This window comes from Perca fluviatilis, chromosome 5 (genome assembly GCF_010015445.1).
Source record: "Perca fluviatilis chromosome 5, GENO_Pfluv_1.0, whole genome shotgun sequence".
Lineage (NCBI taxonomy): Eukaryota > Metazoa > Chordata > Actinopteri > Perciformes > Percidae > Perca > Perca fluviatilis.
Window position 1 is genome coordinate 33016124 of NC_053116.1, and position 27673 is coordinate 33043796.

The 27673-nt window shown below is 40.7% G+C and overlaps 2 protein-coding genes across 3 annotated transcripts; one reads left to right on the forward strand and one right to left on the reverse strand.

Moving 5' to 3' along the window:
- Positions 1-365: 365 nt before the first annotated feature.
- Positions 366-5221, reverse strand: zgc:103759 (U8 snoRNA-decapping enzyme). 2 transcript variants are annotated; one of them, XM_039799351.1, is made up of 5 exons: positions 5116-5221; positions 4777-4914; positions 4327-4367; positions 1283-1532; positions 366-833 (listed from the first exon to the last, which is right to left on the reverse strand). In XM_039799351.1, exons 2-5 carry the CDS (start codon positions 4906-4908, stop codon positions 588-590), a joined length of 669 nt encoding a protein of 222 aa, XP_039655285.1. In that variant the 5' UTR covers positions 4909-4914; positions 5116-5221; the 3' UTR covers positions 366-587. The 2 variants fall into 2 exon arrangements, with proteins under 2 accessions (XP_039655285.1, XP_039655286.1); XM_039799352.1 differs by having other exon boundaries at positions 4777-5163.
- Positions 5222-6135: 914 nt separating this feature from the next.
- Positions 6136-24959, forward strand: gss (glutathione synthetase). Its single transcript, XM_039801968.1, has 13 exons — positions 6136-6401; positions 6923-7064; positions 9185-9330; positions 9525-9600; positions 10996-11135; positions 11638-11754; positions 12349-12429; positions 12642-12719; positions 14505-14574; positions 17712-17906; positions 19531-19612; positions 22623-22812; positions 24402-24959. The coding sequence occupies exons 2-13, from the start codon at positions 6933-6935 to the stop codon at positions 24523-24525; spliced, it is 1431 nt and encodes a 476-aa protein (XP_039657902.1). The 5' UTR covers positions 6136-6401; positions 6923-6932; the 3' UTR covers positions 24526-24959.
- Positions 24960-27673: the final 2714 nt, after the last annotated feature.

Consider the following 27673-nt stretch of genomic DNA (forward strand, 5'->3'; position numbering starts at 1 on the left):
ACCTGATTGGAAAAGAGGGTATTTTTCCGCTTCCCCTTTGATCTTGGTAGTTATAGACTACCACAGGGTGCCTACGCATTATCATACAAGGTAGCACAGCCGTGTGTCATGTCTCAATATGTTTCGGTTTACTTTCTATTGTCATGTGTTGCCTTTTTTGTCTGCTATTTTGTATGCGCTGTCACTAGCTTACAATGTGTCTAGATTCCTGATAGAATAATTAAAATACAAAAAGGTTTGATGAAGGCGTGTTGATTACCATGACCATTTTTTTTTTACATCATATAATTAGTTTTTATTGTATTTTTCTGCTTGAAATCAACACACCAGAAGTAGAATGAGAGAAAAAAAGTTGGAATATCATAGACAGTTAAATGATTTTATTCGTATTAATAATGGAGCAGTTGATAATGTTTTCTCCTAAACTGTTTGATGCATGAGGCAATTATGAGTCACCAGCTCAGAATCAGTATCAGTGTGTGTGTGTGTGTGTTTAGGATTAAGTGTGTGAGTGAAGGATTGTGTTAAACATTGCCGATAGGCAAACTGTATCTATGTGTGTGCTGGAGAGGATGTGCAGATGTGTTTCAAAACCGTTTCCTCTTTGCCTCCGTTAGCGCAAAGGCCACTTGCAGGTCCTCTGAGGTGTGTGTGTGTATCTTCAGAGAGCGTGTGAGGGCTTTATGCAACTCCTCAGGGGCAACCAGGTTGAGACGCAGCAGAGAGTCGGCCAGCTGCGAGCGAGCATTACCGATGAACGAGTGTGACAGGAAAGCCGCGAGGCCTCCCCCACCTTTCGTGGTGTACAGAGGGACTCTGACCATTCCTAGAACCTGGAGAGAGAGAGAGAGAGAGAGAGAGAGAGAGAGAGAGAGAGAGAGAGAGAGAGAGAGACAGAAAGAGAGAGAGACATAAGTATACCAGTCCACTGCCTACACTAACACCAAAAAGCTTCCTTTTTTATTAGGGGAAGATAAAAGTATGACATAGCTAGCAGTTAAATATGTCTTCATCTGCCACAATGTTTTTTATTCAACATACCTTTTGAGGGACATGCACAGTATTTGTTTATTATCTGCCATTATATCCTAATTATCCTGTTTACTTTTATTATTAAAGATGTATTTACTCCTTGTTTTCTGTTTGTTTGTTCCTATGCTTTGGCAACACATATGTATTGATTTTGTCATGCCAATAAGGCAAATTGAAATTTGAGAGAGGACACACACACACACACACACACACACACACACACACACACACACAACACACACACACGTACCTCCTGTCCATGATCTGTTGCAATGGATGCAGCCGCTCTCTCCACCTCTTTAATCTGCTCCTCCTCCATCTTCTTCACGTAGAAGTGAGTGATAAGACGTGACGACGGGGAGGAGGAGGAGTGTGAGGAAGCAGGGGCATAGCAAGAGTCCGCATGGTCTTCCACCGATATAGGAAGAGCTACACCCAGCTCCTCCAACAACTCCCTGCTAAGCCCCGCCTCCAGGGTCTCCTCCGATGGTTTGACGAACCTTAAGTGTGGGAGGCGGGGTCAAAGGTCAGGATCACATAAAGTAGATAAACCGTTTGAGCTGTATTGCTCTCCTGAGACTCCTCAGTGCAGGAGTAAATAAATCAAGCTGACTGAGAAGCCCATTCAATTTTAACACCCCAAACTAGTTTGCTGAGGTGGTGCTGAGACAATCCTCGCTGGATTTCGATAGTGGTGCCAAATTAAAGGCGAGTTAAAATGGCCACATTCTGAAACGTCTCACACAAAAACAAATCAGATAAACCCTTCAATTTAGGAGTAAATACAACCATACGAAGAGTTAAGCCCATGTCGTAAGCAGGTACTAATTTACTCCCTGTAGAAAGTAATTAGTTACACTACTCGTTACATTATTTTTGCGTGACCCCCCCTTCCTAAACCTGCCTAGTACAAATATAGTTTGCCTCAAAATAATATATCAATAAATAAAATAATATAAGACTGGCCTTCCTAACATCATGAGATGCAGACTGATCTCATGAAATAGCGTATGTATGACACGCCAATTCATATGCCATTATTGGCGTGTTATCAAGACGCATACATGCTTTTTAGCGTGTTTATCAACGCCGTTTGGCCTCCATTGACTTACATTACCTTGCGATTGCGTGTGAATTAACGCCGTAGCGAGTAGTATGAAGGGGATGGGTAAAACACAGGACTCTCACCCATGAGAGCGGGGATCGTGTCCTGCGTGTGACGTTTCTTTTCCAAGTTTCCGCACCTCTGAGTCCCTCACCATCTTCCAGTCCCGCCTCAAGACCCATCTCTTCACCTCAGCCTACCCATAGTCCACCTGCCCCCCTCCCTTTTTCATCTGTATCTTGTTTTGTTCTACTTGTTTTGTTTGCTCGTTTTGTTTTGTTATGTTTTTATAATCTACCCTGCCCTGTAAAGCGACTTTGAGTCCATGAAAAGCGCTATATAAATTCAATTTATTATTATTATTATTAAGTTTGTTCTTTTCCTAAACCCAACCCCGTTCGTGACGTTTCCTAACCGTAGCCTCGCGATAACACGTAGCCTCGCGATAACACGTAGCCTCGCGATAGCACGCCACGTGGCTTTAGAAAGCGGACGTTGCAGACTGCCGTCTGCTGTATACAGCGTAGACATACACGCGGATAGCTGAAAATGCGTACAGATAACACGCCACCTGGCTTTTTGGAAAGTGGCGTGTATGTCTACACAGTCATGATATCACATTGTGAGATGAAAGAAAAAAAATGTGTTTAATTGACGTATGAACTGCATGTAACGGGCCAAACACACTCAAGCAAACTCACTTGAGTCGCTCTTCACCAAACCATGGTTTTATAGTAGACTATTCCTGCTTATTTGACGTGTATATCACTAAAGAGGTGGTCATACCTCATAAGGAGGAGTCTCTCAAATTGTTTGTCAGACAACCTGTTTCTACTCTGAGTCAGCACAAGACTGCTCAGGCCGAAGAGCCTCTGTAGACGCCATCGCTGTGTTGAATTTTATGGATATGGTCCTTATTGTATGTAAAGCAAGGAACAACATCATTGTTTGATGAGTAACTGTAATGTGATTACTGAACGTAAGAACGTTACTGCGTAAGACAAATGTAACGAAATTACAGTAATGCATTACCTTGTAATGCGTTTTCTCCCACAACACTGGTCATAAGACAAAAGAACAGAAACACTTCGTATGTTTTTTATGTCGTAATTTCTTATTTTTCAGGCAATTGTTGCATTAAATCTTAAACATTTTGCTGTCTATTTTTGAAGATTAACCCTCCTGTTGTCCTTGGATCAAATTTGACTCGTTTTCAAAGTTTGTATATCATAAATTTGGGTTTCTTTCAACCAAAGTGCTCAAATATAACATGAATGGTTCCAAAATATTTAAATGGTTTCAAAAAAATAACGTTATACTGACAAAGCTTTGACATACAGTATACCCATCTGTGTTTATCCATAATTTCTGATTTATTTTAACTCAGAAATTAGGTATAATTTCATAGAAATGAAGCTTGTTGACCATTGAATTCCAACAAGAAGTGTAAAACTAGTGGTAACAAGTTGGAATGACGTTGGCTAAGAAGATGCAACGCAGAATTGGGTGATAATTTATACTTTATGTTTCATAAACAGGTAATGTTAAAACAGACGGAGGACAGAAAGTGACATTCCTGAATTGCCTTTGGATTAACATGCATTAGCACATGAATTGTATAATTTCCTGTTAGTATAAAATGGTAAGAGTAGGCAGATTTCTTCTATTCTAACTGCAAACACTGTAAATAATACAATTAGTATATGTAATAAAATGTATAATAGGGACACTGCTGCTTCTGACCATTGTTACCATCCGCTTATGCAGCTTTACTTTCTTTTGCATATCATCATGATTTTTGCAGACTTTTCCTGCCGCGTTACATCATTTCACTGTGTAGGTGAATGATTCTGGCATTAACTACTGTAAATCACAGACACTAAGGCGAAGGTGAGTCATATACAGTACATCTGATTAATAATGAATCAGTATGTGTCTGGCAGTTACAGTTTTTAGAAATGTCTTTATTTTTTTGTACTGCAAGACAAGGAGAACCTGTAATGCATATTTTCTCATGTTTCACAGTTCATCCTTTTGGTCTGAGTATTCCAGTGACAATGTGTGAATGTTTGTTTTGTGCCGTAAAGGTTTATATCTTTTGACGGGGCTCATCTGTGAAGAAAAACCTAAGCTAAACCAACCTGTTCACCTAAAAGGATAAAACAATAGCAGTACCATAAAAGACTCACCCTCCAGGGAAACCCAGCAGACCGTCAAAGCGCATTTGCATCTGTAGGAAGTGACAGAGGATGTTATACACTCACGCTGATGCATCCATACACAGAGACAGAGCTACCTGGACACAAACAGGAGTGCATATTTATGCAGGCAGAAACACTGAAGGGTGAAAGGTGTACATCACTTGTGCATGCAATATTGTCCATCCACGCACATGCGCACGCACACACACACACACAAACAAACACACAGACTGATGCATCCATACACAGAGACAGAGCTACTTGGACACAAACAGGAGTGTGTTTTTATGCAGGCAGATACACTGAAGGGTGAAAGGTGTACATTACTTGTGCATGCAATATTGCAATATTTTCCATCCACACACACACACACACACACACACACACACATACATACATACATACACACACACACACACACACAGTGCTCTTTCTCACCAGTATGATATGCCTGATAGGAAGTCTCCCAAACAGCTGACTTTTCGTGTCACAGTAGAGCATCACATGACATGCATGCCTGCAGCCTGAGCACGCCAACGCCTCCGCCCTCGACAGCTGTCCACTCGCCATCTACAACTATACACACAAACACACTGCAAAATTACACAGGCACAGTTCAGTGCTAACTGATCACTCTGCATGGCTGCCCCCTTGTCACGTGCATAGACAGTAAAATTAAGGTCACGTGCTGCCAATGTGACTGCATCCAAACACACTTGATCTCTTTGTTTTTATCTCATCTCATATGCTGAGTTAGCAGACCTGACTGAAACCTACTGATTAGCTTTGAAGGCCTGTGGGCTTGTATGCAGAAAAGCTTGGGGAAGGCTATGCAGAACCAGGAAGCTTAAAGGAAGATCATCTGTGTGACTTGTATTAAAACAGCTTTAGCTCCCTCTGCTGTTGTGGAGTGGGGCTGACAACTTTGGGAATCCCTGCGCTGTACTCAACTTTTCATTGCCATTTATGTAGACAGGGATATATGTTGTATATATCTATTACAATAATTCATGTATTTCATACTTCCTACTTTTTCTTTAAGTACATTTTTCTATATATTCATCTTATTCTAATGTTCATTATTGTGATAACTCTATGTGAACAATATTGAAATTAGGCAGTTGTAACTCATTTGGCATCATTGTGACATGGCCTACTATTTAAAAACATCTATATTTTTACTAAATGGGAATGACAATAATATATATATTTTTAGGAAGACAATCGCTTTATCTAGGTCTTTTAATTCATTTTTTTTTTTTTGGCTGATAATTCTATCCCTGTGGCCCCAAAAAGATTTGCTATTATAAGGAACGCCATTCGAAGTTGGTGTTATCTAACTACTAATAAATACTTTCTCACAATGTTATAGTTACAGTGAACCACCTCTTCTTCACTGTTCTTTGTCTTGAAATGACACCTTTCTGCATGTAATCCATTATTGGGGAAGGTTTGTATCAAGTGGAAAAAAAACACTTTTCATTTCAATTTCTGCTGTAAGCTGTCCTTAAAGCCTACTGTTATTTTTTTTTTATAAACATTTAGCCAGATATACACTGTAACATTTCCGTTCATTGTTTTCACGTTGTTTTATTTATGAGCCACACACATTAACTATCGCAAAAAAATGTCCTTTCCTAACGTGATCTGAAGTGCTGTCTCATTCTTCTGTCAGCATTTTTTGAGTCAGTTCAGTGCTGGATCGGTCTTTAATCTTTTTGGTGACGCTTTTGACACTGATTGGCTGTAGAAGATAGTAGTTCTGTCAGTCCCCCCACCGACCAATCAGCAGTGGCTACTAGCTAGCGTACATCTGACTCCCATACATTACAAGCGGCTATTTCAACGACATTATTTGTAGCGTTACAAAGGATAGTGTACCTCCAAAGACAATATACGGTCAACACAGACCTAACGTATACATTGTACCTGTCGAGTAGGACCATAAAGGTACATTTCTAACTATTTACGACTAACGTTACCAGACACTAACGTTATCCGACGCTGTTCAACGTGTGCAACGTTAGCTTCCTGGTTTTAATTTAAACCCCAGTTAACATTAGGTAAGTAAGCTACACGCGTTGTTGTGTTAGTGTACACGGACCTATAACACTAGTATTACACAAGTAGCAACTTTATGCACCGTTTGCTATTTTGTTAACTTACTGATTTCCGTGTAATTCTTGCTGCATTTAGGTGTTATAATCAGAAATCAGAAAAATGAGACTTCGACTGGGAGAATCTCTGATCTCTTATTTAATGCGTGCATATTTTGTTATAGTTTTTTTCAGTCTTTATGTAAAGCATTTTGTTAAACTCACATGTGCTAAATATACTACAGGCTGCAGGTTTATTTACTGACATATTCTGTAATCCAAAACAGAAAGGTAACCTCACAAGTGCTAAGCAACATTTAAAGTTATGTCCCTTATGTTCTGGGATGTTATATGTTGTTTTTTTTCTCCTTCACATCAGCAGTGAAATACTTTACAAACAACTTTAGGGTAAAATCTTTTTTCCTTTAGAGTGTAACGTTACTCTTGTACTGTTTTACCAGTTACGTTGACTGTTTTTCATATTGCAGGTGAATCACAATGGCCCAGGGGATACCAGATAAGATAATGAGTAATACTACACTGATAAAAGACTTGGCGGATGTGGCAAAAGATGCAGCACTTCTGCAGGGTGTTCTAATGCGGATCCACGAGACCCCCAACTCATCAGAGGTAGGAAGTGAAAACCAAGACATTTAGCCTAGTTGGCCTGCACAGACTATAATAATATTATACGTAACATAGTCTCGCGTTGCCAGACCTTCCTCCACAGCGCTGCAGAGGAAGGTCTGGCGAGCCCACACAGCAATTCGAGATGGGTGTAAAATGTGCTCTGGTTCATTGGTATTTCTTTAAACCAATCGCAATCGTCTTGGGCGTTGCTAAGCGCTGCAAAATATCCTCGGGAAGGAACTTGTTTTGATGGAACGTGTACGTTCGAAGGTTGTTTTTCGTCGTGCAACAGAAAACTCAGATTGGACAGATAGTCTAGCTAGCCCTGCAGAGATTTGAGGAGCAGTTAGCCATAGTCCTCATAAATCCACCGGAGTTTAAAATTAAAACACAAAGAAAGCGGAAGGTAACGGGATATCCGAAAACGGACATCTGAAAAGAATGACATCAGGTGGAATTTCCGGCAGAGCGAGAGCAATCCCAGAAGTTGAACGTCATGGATATAGACTATATGTAACATAATATAAAACTATAGCATTGCCTGGCATTGGCATCTGCCAACTCAGAGACCTTCTCTGCGTAATGCAGTACCCTTCACCTTGCAACGGCTGTCTCTCTTATGATGAAACCTGTTCAACTTTAAACTTCAGATTCACATTACCTTATTTTCCTGCACAAACTTCATTTGTGCAGTGGACACATAAGAGAAATACAGCAATCATAGACAATCAATGATGTAAATGTAAATATTAAGGTACTACAATTGCATAAATAGTCATACAGGTCCAGAATCTGAGAGGGTTATCCTGAATCAAAGGGAAAAGTAAAGAAAAAGTAAAGATTCCGTGGCTTGCTGCCTGCCCTTCTATTTTAAAATATGACCAACAACAAATCCAAAAATAAAAATAAATCATAGTCCGCTTGACAAATTCTCATGAAGTAGGATTATTTTCCATTACTACCTCACTTACTGTATATAGAAAACTTCCCAAGTTCATAAGCTTCAATGTGAGCACAAGATGACATTTTCCATCTTAAAAATTACACTTCCTGTGGCCTAACTTCTTCATTATACCTCAAAAAAACTGAATTTTCAGTCACGAGCCTTCCAGATGGGGCTATGCATATTGAGCTTCACGCCAGGTTCAGACAGGAGGCGGAAGCACCCCGAAGCACCCTGAAACTTCCTGCGCCTTTTCGATAGCCATGCTGTTATATTTAATGTCTTCATCTGCCTAATTATTAATTAATTAAATAATTATACTGTTTATTGATCCCCAGTGGGGAAATTACAATATGCCTATATGCCTACTGTCATCTGTCTACTGAACTCTTGACCTGTTGGGCTATGAATCAGTCCCTTTTCCATTATTTATTAACCATGTCACTTTGTAACTGGTGGCAATAATTGCCACATATCTCCTAAACCCTGCTGATTCTTTGGCATAGCGTAAAGGCTGCAGAAACCCAAGGTTCACTACACAGAGAGAGGTTAAGAATGTGCGTCTTGTTGTGCGTTAAGATCCCTGTAATAAAGTTATAATCACTCAAGTAGTATCTCCTATGCATGAGTGAATACCGGTAAAAACTGTTTAACTTAATCCAGCAACCACAGTGAATGCCTATTCGAAGTTACTGCACCGATTCTTCTGATATGAAATAACTCAATACATTTTTTTTTTTTTTCTTATTGTGTGTGTGTGTGTGTGTGTGTGTGTGGGGGGGCTTGTACAATAGTTATCAAACCAGCTCTCCCTAACTTTATTTTCATTCATGTGAACCAATTTCATAAATTTCTATAGCAACTAGATCTGAACATGTATTTGTGTGATGTGAAAAGGTGAGCCCCAACCAGTAAGAGAGGACATTATTTCATATCAGTGGGCTGTTAAGCCATTAAAACTGCCCTGTTCAATGTGAAGTAATGTTAGGAATTTGTTCCGCTTTGGGGTACGGGATTTGGCAAAGAGCTTTATTAAGCCTGTGTTTGCAGTTACAGGAATTCTTAGCCCAAGTGCTTGCTTTCATTCCTCACATGCCATGTCCAGTGCTTGTGTTTTGTGATGAATAGTTTTTTGAAGTCAGCATTCCTTTCTTACATTTTACAACTTGTCTTTCAGTTGGTGACATACGCTCCATTCACACTCTTCCCCACACCTGTGCCTAAGGCTGTGTTCCTCCAGGCTCTGGCAGTGCAAACACACTACAATACACTGGTGGACAAGATCAGCCAGGATCCAGAGTTTCTGGAAGAGGCTCTGGCTAGGTAGGATATGAGCCAACAATAATTACGGAAATCGGTAGCTTGGAAATGTGGCTATGCTGTGTAGTTTCAAGTTGCAGCATAGCATGCCAATATTAAACTTCTATACAATTATGTGGGTGAATCTGTGACAACTAATGTAAAATTTTGATTAAATAGTTTAAGGATTTTAACAGGGTGACATTCTTTGTTTATAGCACCATTGTGGTGGATGATTTCACTGCAAGGCTTTTCAGGATCCACCAACAAATCCTAAAAGAAGGAAGGTCTCAGGTATGTCGTCTTAGCCACAAACAACCAAAATACAATGTTGCTTGCAAGACAAATAACATTTATGATGTCTTGATTATGTTTCAAGATTAATAGTTATGCTGTCTGCTATTGTAAAGTGTTTTTAGTTTTTAGTTTTACCAAGCCAGTTAAACACTGAAGGTCTTGCTTCCAGGGTTTTAAAAAAGCTATGGCATTTTAGCCTTAATGTTCAGCAATGCAAATACACATTACACATTAGACACAACGAGTCTGCATAAACCAGCTACCCTTGGACTTTCAATACATGACAGGAGGCCTTGTCAGATACTGTAGCGGTCCATCTTCAGAAAGGCTGATCATTCAGTAGCTGTCTACATCTGAATTTAGATATGAACATACCTACCTACTTACTTGGATTGAGATTGTATAGCATTTTATAGAGTTTACTAGTTATCAACCAGTTTATTAGAAGTTGGTAATCTTCCTGATTTAACTATGTGACAGTTGTTGAATGTGACTTTTTCTTTTCTGTTGCCACTTTAATCCTCAGACTGATTTTGCGTGTTGACATAATGCCGTTTGTAGACTCATTTAGCCAATTGTCAGCAACCGCTTTTTTTAAAGAAATTCACAAGTCGGGTATTTTATGTCGTAGAACAAAACATGAAAATCTCTTAAGCTTGTGTCTGCCTACACTGTTTATCCATTCTGGGTTAAGGGGGGAAAAGCTCTGGCTTGTTTGTTTTTCTTTAAACCAATCACAATCGTCTTTGGCGGCGCATAGCCCCGGATGCAGCAATGGTGCCCTTGCAAAATACATAGCGGAAATTGTGGAAGAGGCCTGACATCCGCTGCGTCTCCTTTATCCCGGCACCATACATCCGGTAAGCCAGGCTAAGCTTGTGTTTACCACAGACCTTATTTCAGCCATCTAACCAAGAACTCGCTCAAAAAACCCATTGACTTTGAGACAAGGGAACTGGAAGTGCAAAAATACTAACTTTCTGGGTTTTGGGACTCTTCCTGCAGCACTCTATAAAATGTCAGAAAATAGAGAAAATGCCCTTTACAATAACCCAAAGCCCAAGGGGGATTTCTTTAAATAGTTTGTTTGGTCTGATAAACTGCCAAAACCCCCAAATTATAAATTTAATATAGCATAAGACAAAGAAAACCAGCAAATGCATACAAACGGAGAAGCTGAAACTAGGGACAGTTTGGTACTTTTACTTGAAAAGTTATAAGAAATGAATCAATTATTAAAATTATTGCGATTAATTCTCTCTCCCTCGATTAGTCAATTCATTGTTTCAGCTCCAAACAACATAATGGGACAAATGGCTTAAGTTTCTGCCTTGATCATAAGCTTTTAGTGAACCAAGAAGTCTAAATGGCGATTCTTTGCCTTCTTTCTAGTCTATTGTGTTGGGTCTCAATCGGTCCGACTACATGCTGGACCAGGGAGATGATGGCTCGTCGTCTTTGAAGCAGATAGAAATCAACACCTTTGCTGCCAGTTTCGGAGGTCTCTCTTCACGCACGCCAGATGTACACCGGTAATTCCGTCATTGGCATATCACCTATAGAATCGGCAATGCTAATTGTTGAACAATGAAGACACCAACTCCCATGATCCCACGCAACTTCACAATGTCATCAAAGAGTCTGTGTTTTGATTGAGAGACCCTTACGGACACCCCCTTCCAGCATAAAAGTACAATTGTGAATTAAACCATAATTAGGTTAGTGGGGCAACTAAAATTAATGTTGACATTTTCATAGCTGGTGATGAAAATGTGTGAAATACAGTGAAAGTTTCAGCAGACATGACAAAAATAAAAGTAGAAAAGTTACCTACTGAACCCTGTAAGGCAGATACTCTTCGTGTGTTAAAAAGATTTTTGCCTAGGGAATCTAGAGTGTGTTGTTGCTTTAATTAAATATCAGAGTAATGTGATCAGTTCTCTTGGTTTTCATGAAATTATTAAAAGTAAGTCAGAAAGAAAGAAATGATTTGCTGTGGTTAACAATGCCATAAGTATTCATCTCGCTCGACAGACACGTCCTTAAGGTGGCTGGGCAACTGGAGGAGAGCCGGCGGATCCTCGACAACAACCCTGCAGCTGGTCTGGCCAAGGCTGTTGCCAAAGCCTGGGAGCTCTATGGATCAGAGAGGTACATTTTCCTCACCTAATGGATGTCCTGATTTTACTTACTTACTGTTCAATTTACTTAGCTTAACCCTTGTGTTGTCCTCGGGTCAAATTTGACCCGTTTTTTTTTTTATATCAGAAATATGGGTTTCTTACAACCAAATTGCCGTCAAAATAACGTGGATGTATGCATGTACGTATGTAACATATACATTCATGCATCCATCTTCATTCACCCGGGTGACTCCTTTGCAAATCCGACAGCCACATTCTGCTATATGATGAATCGTGCACAAGTTGAAGGAGCTGATGTAATAACATTTCACTGGGATTGTACCTCATATAGTTGACCGATTGATTGATTGTTTGATTGATGTGTCACTGATGATCACACATAATACCAGGCTGATTCAACTTCAAGGCCCGATTTTGAGTTGATTAGGAATGCAATGTATTAAGTATTGTAAAATCAGTTGTGTTTACAATTGGTAGAAATTAGTTGATCAAAACAATTGCCAGTAAGATCTGTGGACTATTCAGAGTAACCAAATGTCCCGAATAATGATTTAAAGGTAGCAGTGAGCGTGTTTTACAGGAGCAATTGTTGTCATTACAGAGCAGTCGTTATGTTCCTGGTGGAAGAGGGCCAAAGGAACATCTTTGATCAACGATACATTGAGAACGAACTGTGGAAGAGGTATGCGGGAGTACCGAGGAAGCCATTCCCCATTAGCTTTAGCCAACATTTGATATTAAAGTAGTGCAATTTTAGTAGAACAAACCTGATAAACTGGAGCATGTTGATTCTCATTTATTTTGCATTATCTTGTAATGCCTCCTTTTGCATTTTTGAATGGTGTGAAAAATGGCGCCTTTTGTAACCAGCACACTACTGTCAATGTGTTTCAGAAACATAAGCACAATAAGAAAGCGGTTCGACGACGTTACCAAAACCGGGTCCCTTGATCAGGACAAGAGGCTATTTGTGTAAGTCAGTTTCTGTCAGTTAAATCTAAATAATTGCATGCTATACAATGTATTATTCATACATTAAAGCTACACTACTGGTCAAAAGTTTTAGAACACCCCAATTATTTTTTTGTTTTTTATTGAAATTTTAGCAGTTCAAATCAAATGAATAGCTTGAAAAGGTACAAAGGTAAGTGGTGAACTGCCTGAGGTTAAAAAAAAAAAGTAAGGTTACCCAAAACTGAAAAATAATGTACATTTCAGTATTTTACAAAAAGGCCTTTTTCAGGGAACAAGAAATGGGTTAAAAACGTAAAGCTGTTCTGCAGCAATGGAGGTTGATCAAGCTTTGAAAGTTGGTGCCACCAATTCCCACAGGTGTTCCAACTTGTCTGGATTCCTTACAACCCCCTCTGTTTGTATAAAAGTATTGTTGGAACACACTGTGGTACCGTACCCTCGTGAGCATTATTTGAACAGTATTGTAATGCAGAAAGTAGTGTGTTGCTATAAAAATGGTGCGAAAAAGGCAATTAACAATGGAAGAGAGAAAGACCATCATAACACTTAAGAATGTTGGTCTTTCCTACAGAGAAATTGCGAAGAAAGTCAAGGTGTCAGTGAGTACAGTATTCTTCACCATCAAAAGGCACTTAGAAACCGGGGGAAACTCTGACAGGAAGAGGTCTGGCAGACCCAAAGCCACAAAAGAATCAGAAGACAAGTTTCTGAGAGTCAACAGCTTGTGTGATAGGCGGCTCACAGGACAACAGCTTCAAGCACAGCTTAATAGTGGTCGTAATAAGCAAGTCTCAGTTTCAACTGTAAAGAGAAGACTTCGAGCTGCAGGCTTGACAGGTCGAGTTGCAACAAGAAAGCCATTGCTAAGACGTCAGAACAAGAAAAAGAGGCTTGCCTGGGTCAAGAAACATCGTCAATGGACTACTGAAGACTGGAAGAAGGTGCTATGGACTGATGAATCAAAATCATGAAAATCTTCGGTTCATCACGCAGGATTTTTGTACGCCGTCGAGTAGGCGAAAGGATGGTTCCTCAGTGTGTGACATCAACTGTTAAACATGGAGGAGGAAGCGTGATGGTCTGGGGATGTTTTACTGGATCCAGGGTCGGTGATTTGTACAGAGTGAAAGGCACCCTGAACCAAAACGGCTACCACAGCATTTTGCAGAGCCATGCAGTACCCTCTGGTATGCGCCTAGTTGGTCAGGGGTTCATCCTACAGCAAGACAATAACCCAAACATAAGTCCAAGCTATGCCAGAACTACCTTTAGCAAAAAAGAACAAGATGGTATGCTTAAAAACATGGAGTGGCCAGTACAGTCACCAGACTTAAACCCCATTGAGCTGCTTTGGGATGAACTGGACAGAAAAGTGAAAGCAAAGCAACCTACAAGTGCCACACATTTATGGGAACTTCTGTAACAGAGTCGGGAAGAACTTTGTGAAGAATATTTGATTTCCATTGTAGAAAGAATGTCACGAGTGTGTTCAGCTGTTATATCTGCCAAAGGGGGCTACTTTGATGAGTCAAAAATTTAGAATACATTTTGGTTTATAAATTGATTCCATGATTTCTTTTGAACTTAAATTGTTGATTTGTTCTATTCTTTCATTTCAGAGTACAATAAGACATTGAACTGCATGAATGTCAATAAAAACCTGGAAAAATTGGGGTGTTCTAAAACTTTTGACCGGTAGTGTATATGTTATACATATGTATAATATATGATATAATTATGATCAGTTGTACTTAATGTGCATTTATATGACTCTGTTTTCAGTGACGACCAAGAGGTAGCAGTGGTGTACTTCAGGGATGGCTACATGCCTGAGAACTACATTTCTGAAAAGGTCTTCACTTAAATCTTTATTCCTTCTTCCTAGTTTTAGTTACTGACCATGTGAAGTGCAGTCAGCATAGAAAATGATGTTTCATGCAGACACTACCACTTTTAAGAGTTTAGTTGGGAATGGACGTGAGGAGTTGAAACCTTTGAGTCCTTGTAGGTTTTCCAAAGAGATAGACGCAAGTTTTTTTTTCTTCTTCTGTGCTGCCACACATTATTCTTACAATTCATGCCCTATGTGGCAAAATAATCAATTCTCTCGTTGGGATGTAAAAAATAATCACATAATTGTGTTATGTCTTTGCAGGCAATTTTAATATTGCAGAGCTATTCAGTTGCCATGCATATCCTGCCAAAACCTGATGTGTAAACTGTGCAGCTGTATTATGAACAGTATAAATATCTAACCAGAACTACAAAAAGTCAGATTACTCTGTTTGGGAACTTGATTTGTACATCCCTAGCTAGGGAGCAAATCACAACTCAGTTAAAGGTATAGGAAGGGGGAATTTTATTCTGACTGCTGCTTGGCGAACAGACTTTAAAACCATGTTTTTTTTTTTCATTGTTCGTTGTGTTTTTAGCAGCTTTCTGCTTTCCGTGTGTCCAGTGCACTACCTCATTCTTCTGTCACTGTGGTCAGCACAGGCTCACATGTTCCCTGCCCCCCCTCTTTATGCTCTGCTGCCCAATGTGTCCCCCCCCACCCCACCCAAAAAAACCTCAAATACTCAAAGTGGACATTCAGTCTGAAAACAGCCCTGTGTTAAAATAGAAGTGGTGGCATTGGTGGAGTTGTGTTGTTTCAGGTTCAGGCGAGATCATTAAATATGATCCAGGAAGTACAGCTGTAGCATCTTAAGTCAAGGTGCAGTAGGTAACACTTATAAAACTAAAAGAAAAATCCAGCTCCTCTGGCACCACCTACAGCCTGTAGTGCAGTTTGCAAAAATCCACCGCTCCCTGTTCAGCTGCACATATCAGGGCCGGGGGGAGGTGTCTAACTGCCTCTCATTCTCCCTTGTGGGGGGAGGGTCTTAGGAGACCATTTTGGGGTTTTAGCAGAAAGGGGGGAGGGACTGAGAGGTTGTTGATGTTCAAATTTGTTGGCTAAGTCCTGGATCTTCGCAAATTCTACCTACAGCACCTTTAAGTCAATTTTATTTATGTAGCCCAATATCACTAATCACAAAATTGCCTAAAAGGGGGCTTTACCATCTGTACAGCATATGACCCTTTATCCTTATCCATAAGGCTGAAGGCTTATCGGATGCCAAAACACTGCACAGCAGTTTATTTATTTATATTCTAGTGTTACCAGGAAGGATTTTACTGCTCTGAAAAGTTAACATGGAAACAATCATTTCATTTGTTGTCACAACAATTGCAAGGTTTATACAGCAGTGTCCAGGATCTCCCAGGAGGCAGCGCCTATGCAGACTTTTTTTGTCCTTGCATTTATTTTGCCTGAGCCCTCTGCGTTAGCAGAGTGTGTTTTCACGCAGTGCTAATGTCGGTCTGAACACAAGCTACAAGGTGTGTTGACCCATTACTGAGTTGGAAAACCTGATGTGTGTGACAATATGTAGTACTTGTGTGATACCTAGTAGAGTCCGGATCGGGCCGAATTTTTCTGTCCGAGGCCGGCCCGCGTCCGACAGAGCCGTGACCGAACCCGGCCCGGGTATTAAGAAATTTGTGTCCGAGCCCGACACAGTTGAAATCTCATTTTCTTCCTCATACTAATGACACTTGTAGGCTACGTTTGTTTGTGTGGAAAGCCCGCTTTTGTTAAGCAACTGTAGGAAGGCATTTGGAAAATGTCAGATGAGCGCATCAGCCCACACGGGGCAACAAGCGCACGTTAATAAGCTGTTGCCTTATCGCGCTGATGTGACCGAGCCCAACCCGACCCCGACCATAATTTCTAAATATCTGTCCGAACCCGGCCCGGCCCGTCTGGTACCGTCGGCACCCGGCGGGACCCGTCGGCCTCGGGTCGGGTATCCATGCCTTAATACCTAGCTAGTCTATAACCACGACGTTCCACTTCCGGGATTGCTCCGTTGCCGCCGGAAAATCCGCTGGATTTCACTCATTTAGGAAATCCGTTGCCTTGGGCTTCCTTTGTGTTGGCTTTTTAAACTCCAGTCGATTTTCTGAGGACTATGGTTAACTGCTCCTCAGATCTCTGCGGGGTAAATCCAGACAGCTAGCTAGACTATCTGTACAATCTGAGTTTTCTGTCGCCAGACTAAAACAACTTTTAAACATCCACATGTTCCACCAAAACAAGTTCCTTCCGAGCCTATTTTGCAGCGGCACCACAGCTTTTCTCCGGTGCCTAGCACCGCCCAAGACAATTGTGATTGGTTTAAAGAAATGCTGATAAACCAGAGCTCGTTTTCCTCCCATCCCCGAATGTTATGTGGAGTAGCCAGACTCCCCTCCAGCATGCTTTGGAGGAGGGTCTGGCAAAGCGAGACTAATATCTTGCTAACCAATTGCAATGGACGCAAAAATGTGATTCAAAAAAATGTTTTTATAGTCACGAAGCTAATTTTGTGTAAAGTAGGGCTGAACAATTAATTGTTTTCAAATCGAAACCGCGATTTGAAAGGATGCTATTAACTTATTGCGAGCTTAGTTAAATGTGAAATATTTAGTTGAATGTTTGGTGTAACCTTTGATTTAACATTTTTTATTGCTCATTTCATTATTATTATATTTACTGTTTTTTCATAAGATAAATGCTGGAATAAAGTTACATATCATAGATTGTTTACAGGAATCTCAAATCTTCAGTGGATCTTTCATTTATTTTTTATTACTTCATTTAACATGATTGTAGAAGGTGCAATATGTAGCCAAAAAAAAATAAAAAAATCGCAAATCAAATCGCAATATTTGGCAGGAAAATTGCAATTAGATTTTTTGCCCCCAAATCATTCAGCACTAGTGTAAATTAGAGATTAAGTGCATTGCACTGTATCATTAGGGCACACTATTGCCTTGCATTGTAATGTATCGAGGCAGGTGTGAATCCAGTTGTACTGAACCATTGGCTAGTTAAATGTACTGGGTGTATAGGAATTCTTGCCTAAAGGAGAGAAAAACATAAGTGTTTTTTTTTAATTGTAGACTTGGGATGCTCGTCTTCTGATGGAGCGCTCTCTGGCTGTGAAATGTCCGGATATCAGCACTCACCTGGCTGGAACCAAGAAGGTCCAGCAGGTGCTCGCCAGCCCTGGAGTTCTGGAGAAGTTCTTCCCCGACCAGCCCCAAGTGGTGGAGCAGATCAGAGCAACGTTCGCTGGCCTCTACACTCTAGACATGGTGAGAAAATAACACATGCTACACAGTTGTGTCTTTGTTTTTATTGAGGAGTTCAATAAAAAAAAGTTTGCACGTTTTTACGTTGCATTTACTCATGTTCAGGAAGCTGGAAAGTACTTCTTGTAAATGCATGAGATATAATTAATTTATAATTACCTTATAATTTTTTCACATATAGGGCTGGATATCACTCAGAAATGTTCGATACCAATACCAATACGGTGACTTTGATACCGGTTTCTAAACAATACTTGTTTCCATACCAATTTTATAAAATCCATTTTAAAAAGAAAATTACAATTTTACACATTAAGGCACAAATGTTTTTATTTATTTATTTTTATTTATTATTGACATATTATTTTTCCAGCGTGTCTCTGTGATGTGTAATGTTAGACAGCCAATCACCAACATCATTAGATCTTGGTTGAGCTCATTGGCTCACTGACTGTCCCAACTGTCAGTGTCTGGGCACCGCCTTCTGATGGTCGCCTTACGGGCCGGCTACATTGCACGCGTAACGTATGCGGAGCGGACATTCCAACACTACGCTTCCACTATAATCAATGAATCTGGCTACACCGGGCACGAGAGCAGCGCATAGTGGTGCATATGCTCCGCTGAGCTCTGTCTTCTATTTAAATTTTTTTATTCAAAGTGTGTGTGGCCCTTTTACACAGAAATGGATCATAAAGTGTCAATATTTCTTTTAAATTAAACTACCGATATACAGGAAACGACTTAATGACTGTGAATGACAGTTTGATTTTGAGAGTTTCTGTTGCATCCTCTGACAGCAGCTGACAGAGAAACAGAGTTCCAAGAAACAACAACAATCCCAAAGCAACAGCTCACCGTCTTACCTGTGACTCACACAATCCCACGCCGTGTGAGAGCAGCAAGTGTAGCCTGTTAAAAGATACTTTCCGTGAACGGTCCGCATATGTTACGTGTTCAATGTAGCCAAAGCGTTAAGGCTGTTTTATGCTTCTGCATCGAATCGACGGCATGCCCCCGCAGACACCTCTATGCCGGACCCTACGCAGTAGCCTGACGTGCACCTCTCGAAAAATGTAACTACACGTAGCAGCGACGCACGTTGCTCGGCCGTGGCTTGGTAGCATTGCATTTCCTCCGACTCATTTCCTGGTTCTCCATCTCCATAAACGACCTGAAATCAAGGAAAGGGTTAACTTTTCCTGCTACAGATTTCCCACCTTGGTCAGAAAACACAGGGGAGACACTTTGTTTCTCTCACTATGACTCTGGAGTCGCTACTCGCTTCGAAGCTAATCGCCATCACTCTCTCACTTCTCCCTCGCTCTATCACCCACTCCCCACAAACACACACACACACACACACACACCAGCGCACAAGTATAAACTTCATGCCACTTACGTAGGCTACGGCGAAAGCTCTGCGTGGAGCCTCCACAGAACCATAAAACAGCCTTTAGCCTACAACATGTCCTTGGCTCTACATTTTTGCACTGAAACTGTTACAGGTATACAGAAAATGTTAAAAGTGAAATTGTTGCATTGTAATGCTCTGTGCTAATATGTCGTGGCATGTTTTCCGTTTCTGGTTTTATTTCTTTTTTTTTTTGTTGTTGTTGTATTTTAGGGACCAGAGGGTGAAAAAACGGTAGCAATGGCGTTGGCAGCACCAGACCGGTTTGTTCTGAAGCCTCAGCGCGAGGGAGGAGGTACGATGCAAGAAACCTCTTACAAAATACATTTCCCCATGCACCAAGTCCTTAAACCACTACCACATTGATCACCATTTCTTAGACCAGGAGAGTTTGAAATGTCATTAACTCCATGGTAGCGTGTACCACCACAGTTACTACTGCGAAGAGCATGACGCTGGGTTTCCACAGGCAGCGATTTTCAACTGCAACTGATTTCAAGCGGAATCGTGTCACCACTACATGATGCCGACAGTGTACGCGTTTTGCAACAATGAGTTGTTGGTGTTGATATGTTTTCTATGATTTTCATATCTGGCCTAACACAGCTGTACTGTAATGGTACGTTTTCTACTCCAGTCACACACTTTGCTGCTTAAAAAGTTGTGTTTAGATTGAATAACGTTAAAATACTAGCAACAAGCTAGTTGTCATTGCTACAATGCTTACGTTACTACAATGCTACTACTACTAAAACAAATAAATATATTTATTACTAAATATATATTTATTACTATATATATATATATACATACAGTACAGGCCAAAAGTTTGGACACACCTTCTCATTCAATGTGTTTCTTTATTTTCATGACTATTTACATTGTAGATTCTCACTGAAGGCATCAAAACTATGAATGAACACATATGGAATTATGTACTTTACAAAAAAGTGTGGAATAACTGAAAACATGTCTTATATTTTAGATTCTTCAAAGTAGCCACCCTTTGCTTTTTTTGATAACTCTGCAAACCCTTGGTGTTCTCTCAATGAGCTTCATGAGGTAGTCACCTGAAATGGTTTTCACTTCACAGGTGTGCCTTGTCAGGGTTAATTAGTGGAAGTTTTTCCCTTATTAATAAAAAAGTAAAAGGTGGCTACTTTAAAGAATCTAAAATATAAGACATGTTTTCAGTTATTTCCCACTTTTTTGTTAAGTACATAATTCCATATGTGTTCATTCATAGTTTTGATGCCTTCAGTGAGAATCTACAATGTAAATAGTCATGAAAATAAAAAGGAAACGCATTGAATGAGAAGGTGTGTCCAAACTTTTGGCCTGTACTGTGTGTGTGTATATATATATATATATATATATATATATATATATATATATATATATATATATATATATATATATATATATATATATATATATATATATAAATAAACACCCCACCAGGAGTACCAACTGCCTGGACAACCTTTTGCCAAGCTAGCTGTTAACATCCTTGTAGTCATACAAAGACGTGTCATAAAGTAAGCTAAAGGAAAATCACGATCTTTTAGTTTTCACGTGTAGCATGTGCGTATACACGGTAGGATATAGGGCTGAAACGATTCCTCGAGTAACTCGAATAATTTGATTCGTAAAAATCCTCGACGCAAAAATGATTTGCCTCGACGCTTCGTTTAATCAATGTTACCAACGTTGTATCGCACACGGTGCTTTTGCACGGTTGATTATTACTGTCGCACACCAAGCTGACGCTGCTGGCGACACATGCCATGAAGACTGACGGCGCACATTACAAAATGAAGACAGAACGTAAATAGTGAGGGGTTAAGAGAAGAGACCAAAGTTTGGAATCAGTTCAAAGGTAATTCAAACGAGTGTGTCTACTGCAAAACCGAACTAGCTTACCACAATAATAGCACGACGTCAGTGCTTCAGCATCTCAACAGAAAACATGGAGTCTAACTTAATCCTCCATTCCACGAAGCGGACCTGACAAAAGTAAATCGCAGAGTCGTATGGACGATGAAACTACACCAAACAGAACAACTACCAAAAACGAAGACAAGAAAATACGTAGTGGTGACCACAATTTGATCTAAAGAGCTGACTTGTTGTCCCTTCGGGGTGCGCACCATTTTCTCTCACTCTCTCTCTTCACGGAGAAACAGCTGATCAACGATCTTCTAGCATAAGTGTAACAGAGCTGTGTGACATTGTAATCAAATATATAAATGAAAATAGGTTGAGTATAACATATATATACTTATAGGCCTATATACAGATCAGTCTCAGTTTGAAACTTGTAGTTCTGAAAGTTAAGTTGCACAACTTAAGGTCATGTGTATGTATGTTTAATGTATGCCTTAGTTTGAGGTTGTTATTGCATTTCATAACATTTTCTTTAAAAACATGTAATATGGCACATAAATGCACTTAATATGTTTAGTTTTTTGAGAGATTATATTGTCAGCAATGTAGACAATAAAAAATATAGCTTTTTCTGAAAATTAAACCAAACTATTGTATATTATTGCTCTTCAATTAATTATCTGATCACTCGATTAATCAATGGAATAATCGGTAGAATACTCGATTACTAAAATAATCGATAGCTGCAGCCCTAGTAGAATATATTGGAGGCACGTTCGCGAGTCTGCCCTCTCATTGGCTACCGCTATGCAAAAGTTGACTCGGAGTCAACTTTGAGAGAGCGGGGAGGGCGGTGAACATCCGGGCACTTTCGCCGCCATCAGCGGATTTCGCTCGTACCGCTGTTCTCGTAGGTGATGAAATGAATCGCTCCACTCTGCTGTTATTTCAGCTGCCTGTGGCTGTTCAGGTGCGTTCACACAGCCTGCATTGGCCGTCCAATGATCCGGCAAAAACCCAGGTCTTTCTTTTTTGAATGGGGGTAGTACTTTTAGGCTGCGGCGGGGGTTGCTGCAGGGAGGGACACTCAAAAATCTGCAGCGGGCCTGCGGCGAAAAGTTGAGACCAACTCAACTTTTGGAGAAACGCAACCCCACGTCACGCTGTGGGTGGCCCATCATGTAAGCGGCGATCAGACTTGTTGGTGTGTTTTGAGCTCAGTTTGAGGCAGTGTCAGAATCCCGTACAATAAACAGGAAACATCACTGCCTTTATCGCTGCCACAAGAAAGTTTTAAAATACTATGAGGGTTTAAGGTTTCAGAAAGCTGGCCAATAACATGACACTGTTGTATTTGCAGTAAATTCATAGTTTTTTTTTTTTTTTTTTTTTTTTCAAATCTGTGATCATTTTTCTAGGTAACAACATCTATGGATCAGAGATCTGCCAGGTCCTGCAGGGAGTGAAGCAGAGTACGGAGAGGATGGCCTATATTCTGATGGATAAAATCCATCCCACCCCCGTACAGAACTACCTGCTGAGACGAGACGGGCCTCTCAAAATCAGCAACTGTCTCAGTGAACTGGGCGTGTTTGGAACATACGTCAGGTATGTAATCCCTATTTCGTTGGCAGAGAATGCATTTTGTGTCATGGGAAGATGGGATCTTTAGGACGAGTCGATTCATTTCAGCTTTTACTGCAGCTCAATATCTCAGAATTGCACTGCAAGCAGATAGAGCTAAAGCGTACATGTAGAATAATGAAGTTTATCTTGATTTTATACCCACTGCCAACAAGTACCGAGAGGGTTTTGGTAATGCTTCATCCTCTCTACAGCATTAGCTCCTCAGGCCAGTGTAAGAAATCCCCCCAAACATCCCAAAGTTCAGCCATGGCCAATTGTGATGCTCCAGTTTTTCTGATCATTTTAGTTTGTGGCGATATATCAGTGGTTCTCAAACTTTTTGACATCAAGGACCCCCACAATGAAAACAAAACTAGACCACGGACCCCCATTTGATAAGTTTTTGTCGCAGGGTTCCCATCGGACAGGATTTTAGCTGTTTTATTACAAAAAGTTTATGAAAGCCATGACCAAAATAGTCATACATTCTGTCGTTGTATTACTTATGGATGGAATTATAGTGACAATAATTTTTTTTCACTTTTTGATGGGGACCCCTGGGGGTCCCCGGACCCCACTTTGAGAACCATTGCGATATATTATGAAGGAACAGCATTTCTAGTGCAACATTTGAGCTACCGAGTATGTGTAATGTGAAACAGGTTGCTTATAGTGACAAACCCACAGAGACTCAGCAGCTCTTCTCAGCTCTACAGAGCATTCTGGGGTTTTTCAGCGCTTTGTATAGCTGCCTGGCCCCCAAATTTACTGTTTTGATTCACTCTCACCGCTCTCATCAGCGTCTTTTCCAGCAAATAGCTGTTTTTTCCTGCCAACAAGCTTTGATGAACCCCATTGTACACTACCTGCTGTTAGGGAAATTATGATACATACTTTCCCTCTAAACAAGATAACATGGGAGCCATTGCGTTTCCTTGTCTAAGCACGGTGTGTTCCTGAGGGCATACATGCCCTCTCAGACCAGATAGGGGAGATGTCATCGACTCTGACGAGATAACAATTGATGACATCTACTCTGTATCATGATTATTACATTTCACTTGGTAATTATAAAAAGCAGCTGTAGAGAGCCTTTCGTTAAGTCATTGTCTGTACTATTCTGTAGTGCGGAGACTGCCTCCTTGTTGGGTTCTCAAGTAAAATGAACTTCAATATATCTTCAGTGGTATCTGTCTATTCTTGATAATGAAATGATTCTAACACCAGCTCAGCCACTTATATATGTGGTCCTTAATCAGATACACATCAGATTCCTGGCTCCGACTCCTGATGTACACACGCCTCCGTACAGAAGCTGCAGCCATTGCTTCACAAACAGCCGTAATTAAAGATCTGCCTCCCTTTCTCCTCATCCTCGTCGTCATCTGCTCACCAATTTCGCTGGCTCCCACTGACTGCACATAAACTTGTAAACGAAAGCGCAAACGCCGACTTCAGTTTACTTTTCCGCAAAACGAAAGCGCTGTGTGTGCGCCATTTATCTTTTGCACATGCAGGCCAGTTCAGCACTGTGACACATTTTATATGCAATATCTCTGTCACCTCTCCAGGCAAGGGAAAGACATGGTGATGAACGAGTGTGCGGGTCACCTGCTGAGGACCAAGAGTTCCGAACACTCAGACGGAGGCGTAGCAGCGGGCGTGGCTGTGCTGGACAATCCTCTCCTCGTCTGAGAATTTCACACTCCTACCTGCTGGGCTTTCAACAAAGAAAAAAACACCCAAATGGACAATGACTACTTTGGCTGCTACGGCGTGAAAATGATGCTGAGCAAATGCGTGTCCCACATGCATCTTACTTGAGACAGGCTGGACTGAAATACTAGCAGGGTAGGCTCAGTTGTTGCTCACACTGAAGCCTTCCTTTGGGATTCCTCCCGCTGTTACAAATGTCTTTTGTTTTATCTCTAGTGGCGTTTGGTGTTCTTTGCCTCTATTACCAATGCCAGTGGTTCCAGAAGGATTCATGAGGACCATGTATCAGTTTTTTTGATATCATGATGATTCTGTTTTAAATGGAATGCTGCTCTCAAATACACACTCTAGGCATAGCTTCAGCAAGTTCAAAACACTTAACCCCAGTAAATAAACACATCATTTTAACATAACAACATGCTCCGTTTTAAAGGTCCCATGGCATGAAAATGTCACTTTATGAGTTTTTTTTTAACATTAATAGGAGTTCCCCCAGCCTGCCTATGGTCTCCCAGTGGCTTGAAATGGTGATAGGTGTAAACCGAGCCCTGGGTATCCTGCTCTGCCTTTGAGAAAATGAAAGCTCAGATGGGCTGATCTGGAATCTTGCTCCTTGTGATGTCATAAGGAGCAAGGTTACCTCCCCTTTCTCTGCTTTGCCCGCCCAGAGAATTTGGCCCGCCCATGAGAGAGAGAGAGAGACATCATGGCTTGCAAACAAGCAAAGTGGCAGTTGGTCAAGGCCACACCCCCACCCTCCACCTGTTGACCCCCTCTCCTCCTCAATAGCATTTAAAGCTACAGACACAGAAATGGCACATCCTAAGGAAAGCTCATTGTGGGACTGGCTCTAGTGGCTGTCATTCTGCACCAAGGCTGAATTTCGGGAAAGAGACTTGAATGAGACTCCATTCAACAACTCTGTACTTCTATCTTGAAATATGAAGTGAAAATATATTAATGCAGAAAGTAATGCTACTACAACTACTGCTATTACTACAAATAATAAGAGAACTATAATTACTTCTTTTTATAGTACCTTTTGTACAAGAAACACAGCTTAAAGTGCTCTAAGTGAAGGGAAAACAACTCAAAAGCCAATTTCAATTATACTTTTGTGAAATGATCTTATGATGGCCATTTTAAGATTTTTGTTTTAGGGTTATGCATGCGTTAGGTGTAGCCTGGCTCTGCCCTCCTGTACTTCCACTCAATTTTCATTTTCCTTAAGTACAACTGTCTGGGTTTGCGGTATATTCACGACTTTTCTCCGGCCAAATCTTTATTGGTCCAATCAGCGAACCGAGGGAGTAGCTGAGAACGATGATGTTGAGGTTGTGCGCTAGTTTGAGTTGTAGTTCCGTAATAGCGGCGGAGAAAGATGCACGCGAAGCCATTCGGTCCGTTGTGGTAACGCTGCCGAATATCAAGAAGTCAAAGCTCGAGCAAGAACAATCTTTGCTGAGTTTTGTTGGTGGCCATGATGTTGTTGCCCTCCTCCCCACGTAGTTCGGGTTAAGTTAGTGGTGAAGGAGTTAGCTAAGGCGAACGCTAGCGATGCTAAGCCGACGTCACGACCAAACGTTAGTAATTGCCTATGGCAGATCCAGAGTGGCTCTGGGCAGATCCAGTAGTTTTAAACTTCAACACAGTACCCGCCTTCAAGGAAGTTAACACTTGTCAATGGAGAGTGGCCAGACTCTCTGTACAAATGAAATGTACGAGAGTCTGGTAGGACCAGGCTACGTTATGTGTGCATTAGGGTTACATTAAAGCTATAGTGTGTAGTTTCTGCTGCCCCAGTGAGGAAGTACGACAACAAAACTGTCGGTGCGTCCACGTGATACAAGCCTTCCGTGATCGCGCACCACCCCCACCCCTCCTCCACGCAGTTGCTTGTAACAGAGGATTAAAAAAACACGATGGACTCTTCAGAAGAGGTAATTATCTTCACTTGATTTTCTGGAAGGAAAAGTTGCTGGACGACACCAGTTTCTGAACACAGCCATGCTGAGAAATACAGATAGAGTTTTATGGAGCTGATAGTCTTAATTAGCTTGGTAGCAACTCATTTGGCGATGCCTTGAATGTCACGGACGTTCATTAATATCAAAACGTTACGCACTAAAGCTTTAAGGTAAAAAAGACTGCAATCTAGGGTGTATTAGTCACATTATTTGAAAGTCTTAAGATATGATAAAGTAGAATTAAGGACAAAATGTCCGACCGTTTCGACCAAAAATACTACTGAACCTGTTTAATCAGAAAATAGACAATCTCTCTGTATAGCTGTTTTTATTATTATTATTATTATTATTATTATTATTATTATAATAGATAGATTTTATTGTCCCGAAGGAAATTTGTCTTGGACAAAAAAAAACAATAGCTTTTTAAAGATTTTAACATAGTGTGTGCATACATACGCACACACATACAGTACCAGTGAAAAGTTTGGACACGCTTTCTCATTCACTAAACTTTTGACTGGTACTGTACATAAAGTACATACACAGACACAGGCTGTTGCGTCACTCTGCATGGACGTGCTCATGTTGCATGCAGAGACTGCCACTAGCCAGCAACATTGCACACTGCCCCATTGTAAAACGCATCATAATAGTCGTCATACTATGTCAAGTAAGGGTAAGCCGCCTTATCAACATAAAATCCTGGTGAATGAAAATGAAAATGATTGTGCACAGGTGTGTGTTTAAGATAAAAGCAGCATTTCAGGGGTTAGGCTGACTTGCCATTCAGGGCTTTGATGGACAAAGGGACAAAGGAGTTCTTAAAGCGATTGAGTCTGCACCTGCATCATACCTGACCTGGCCGAGCACAAACAGTTGGTGATGTCATCACGGTTTTGTTCACTGAGGGCTTGGCGACTACAAAGTTACAACCAGGCCTGCGCTTCAGACTGAGGGTGTGGAGTTTGAAAGACATGGGCTTGTGCTTCCAGGCAGGGAGGGTTTAATGAAAAGCGTGCTATTGAGATGCATCACGGGAAGTGTAGGATACCCCTAACGGAGGTAGAACAAAGCACAACAATGTCTTTCATATTCTCTTAGGGCCTCCCACATATGCAGTTGATTATTGTATACAAATATTTTACTGCAAAAGTGGG

Excerpts from the sequence above, each read along its gene's own strand:
- zgc:103759 (XM_039799351.1), bottom strand. The coding sequence starts at position 4,908 with ATGGCGAGTGGACAGCTGTCGAGGGCGGAGGCGTTGGCGTGCTCAGGC. Across the intron at positions 4,368-4,776 it reads CTATCAGGCATATCATACTG|ATGCAAATGCGCTTTGACGG; the intron begins GTGAGAAAGAGC and ends CACTTCCTACAG. Across the intron at positions 834-1,282 it reads CAACAGATCATGGACAGGAG|GTTCTAGGAATGGTCAGAGT; the intron begins GTACGTGTGTGT and ends CTCTCTCTCCAG.
- gss (XM_039801968.1), top strand. The coding sequence starts at position 6,933 with ATGGCCCAGGGGATACCAGATAAGATAATGAGTAATACTACACTGATA. Across the intron at positions 19,613-22,622 it reads GCCTCAGCGCGAGGGAGGAG|GTAACAACATCTATGGATCA; the intron begins GTACGATGCAAG and ends TCATTTTTCTAG. Across the intron at positions 22,813-24,401 it reads GTGTTTGGAACATACGTCAG|GCAAGGGAAAGACATGGTGA; the intron begins GTATGTAATCCC and ends TCACCTCTCCAG.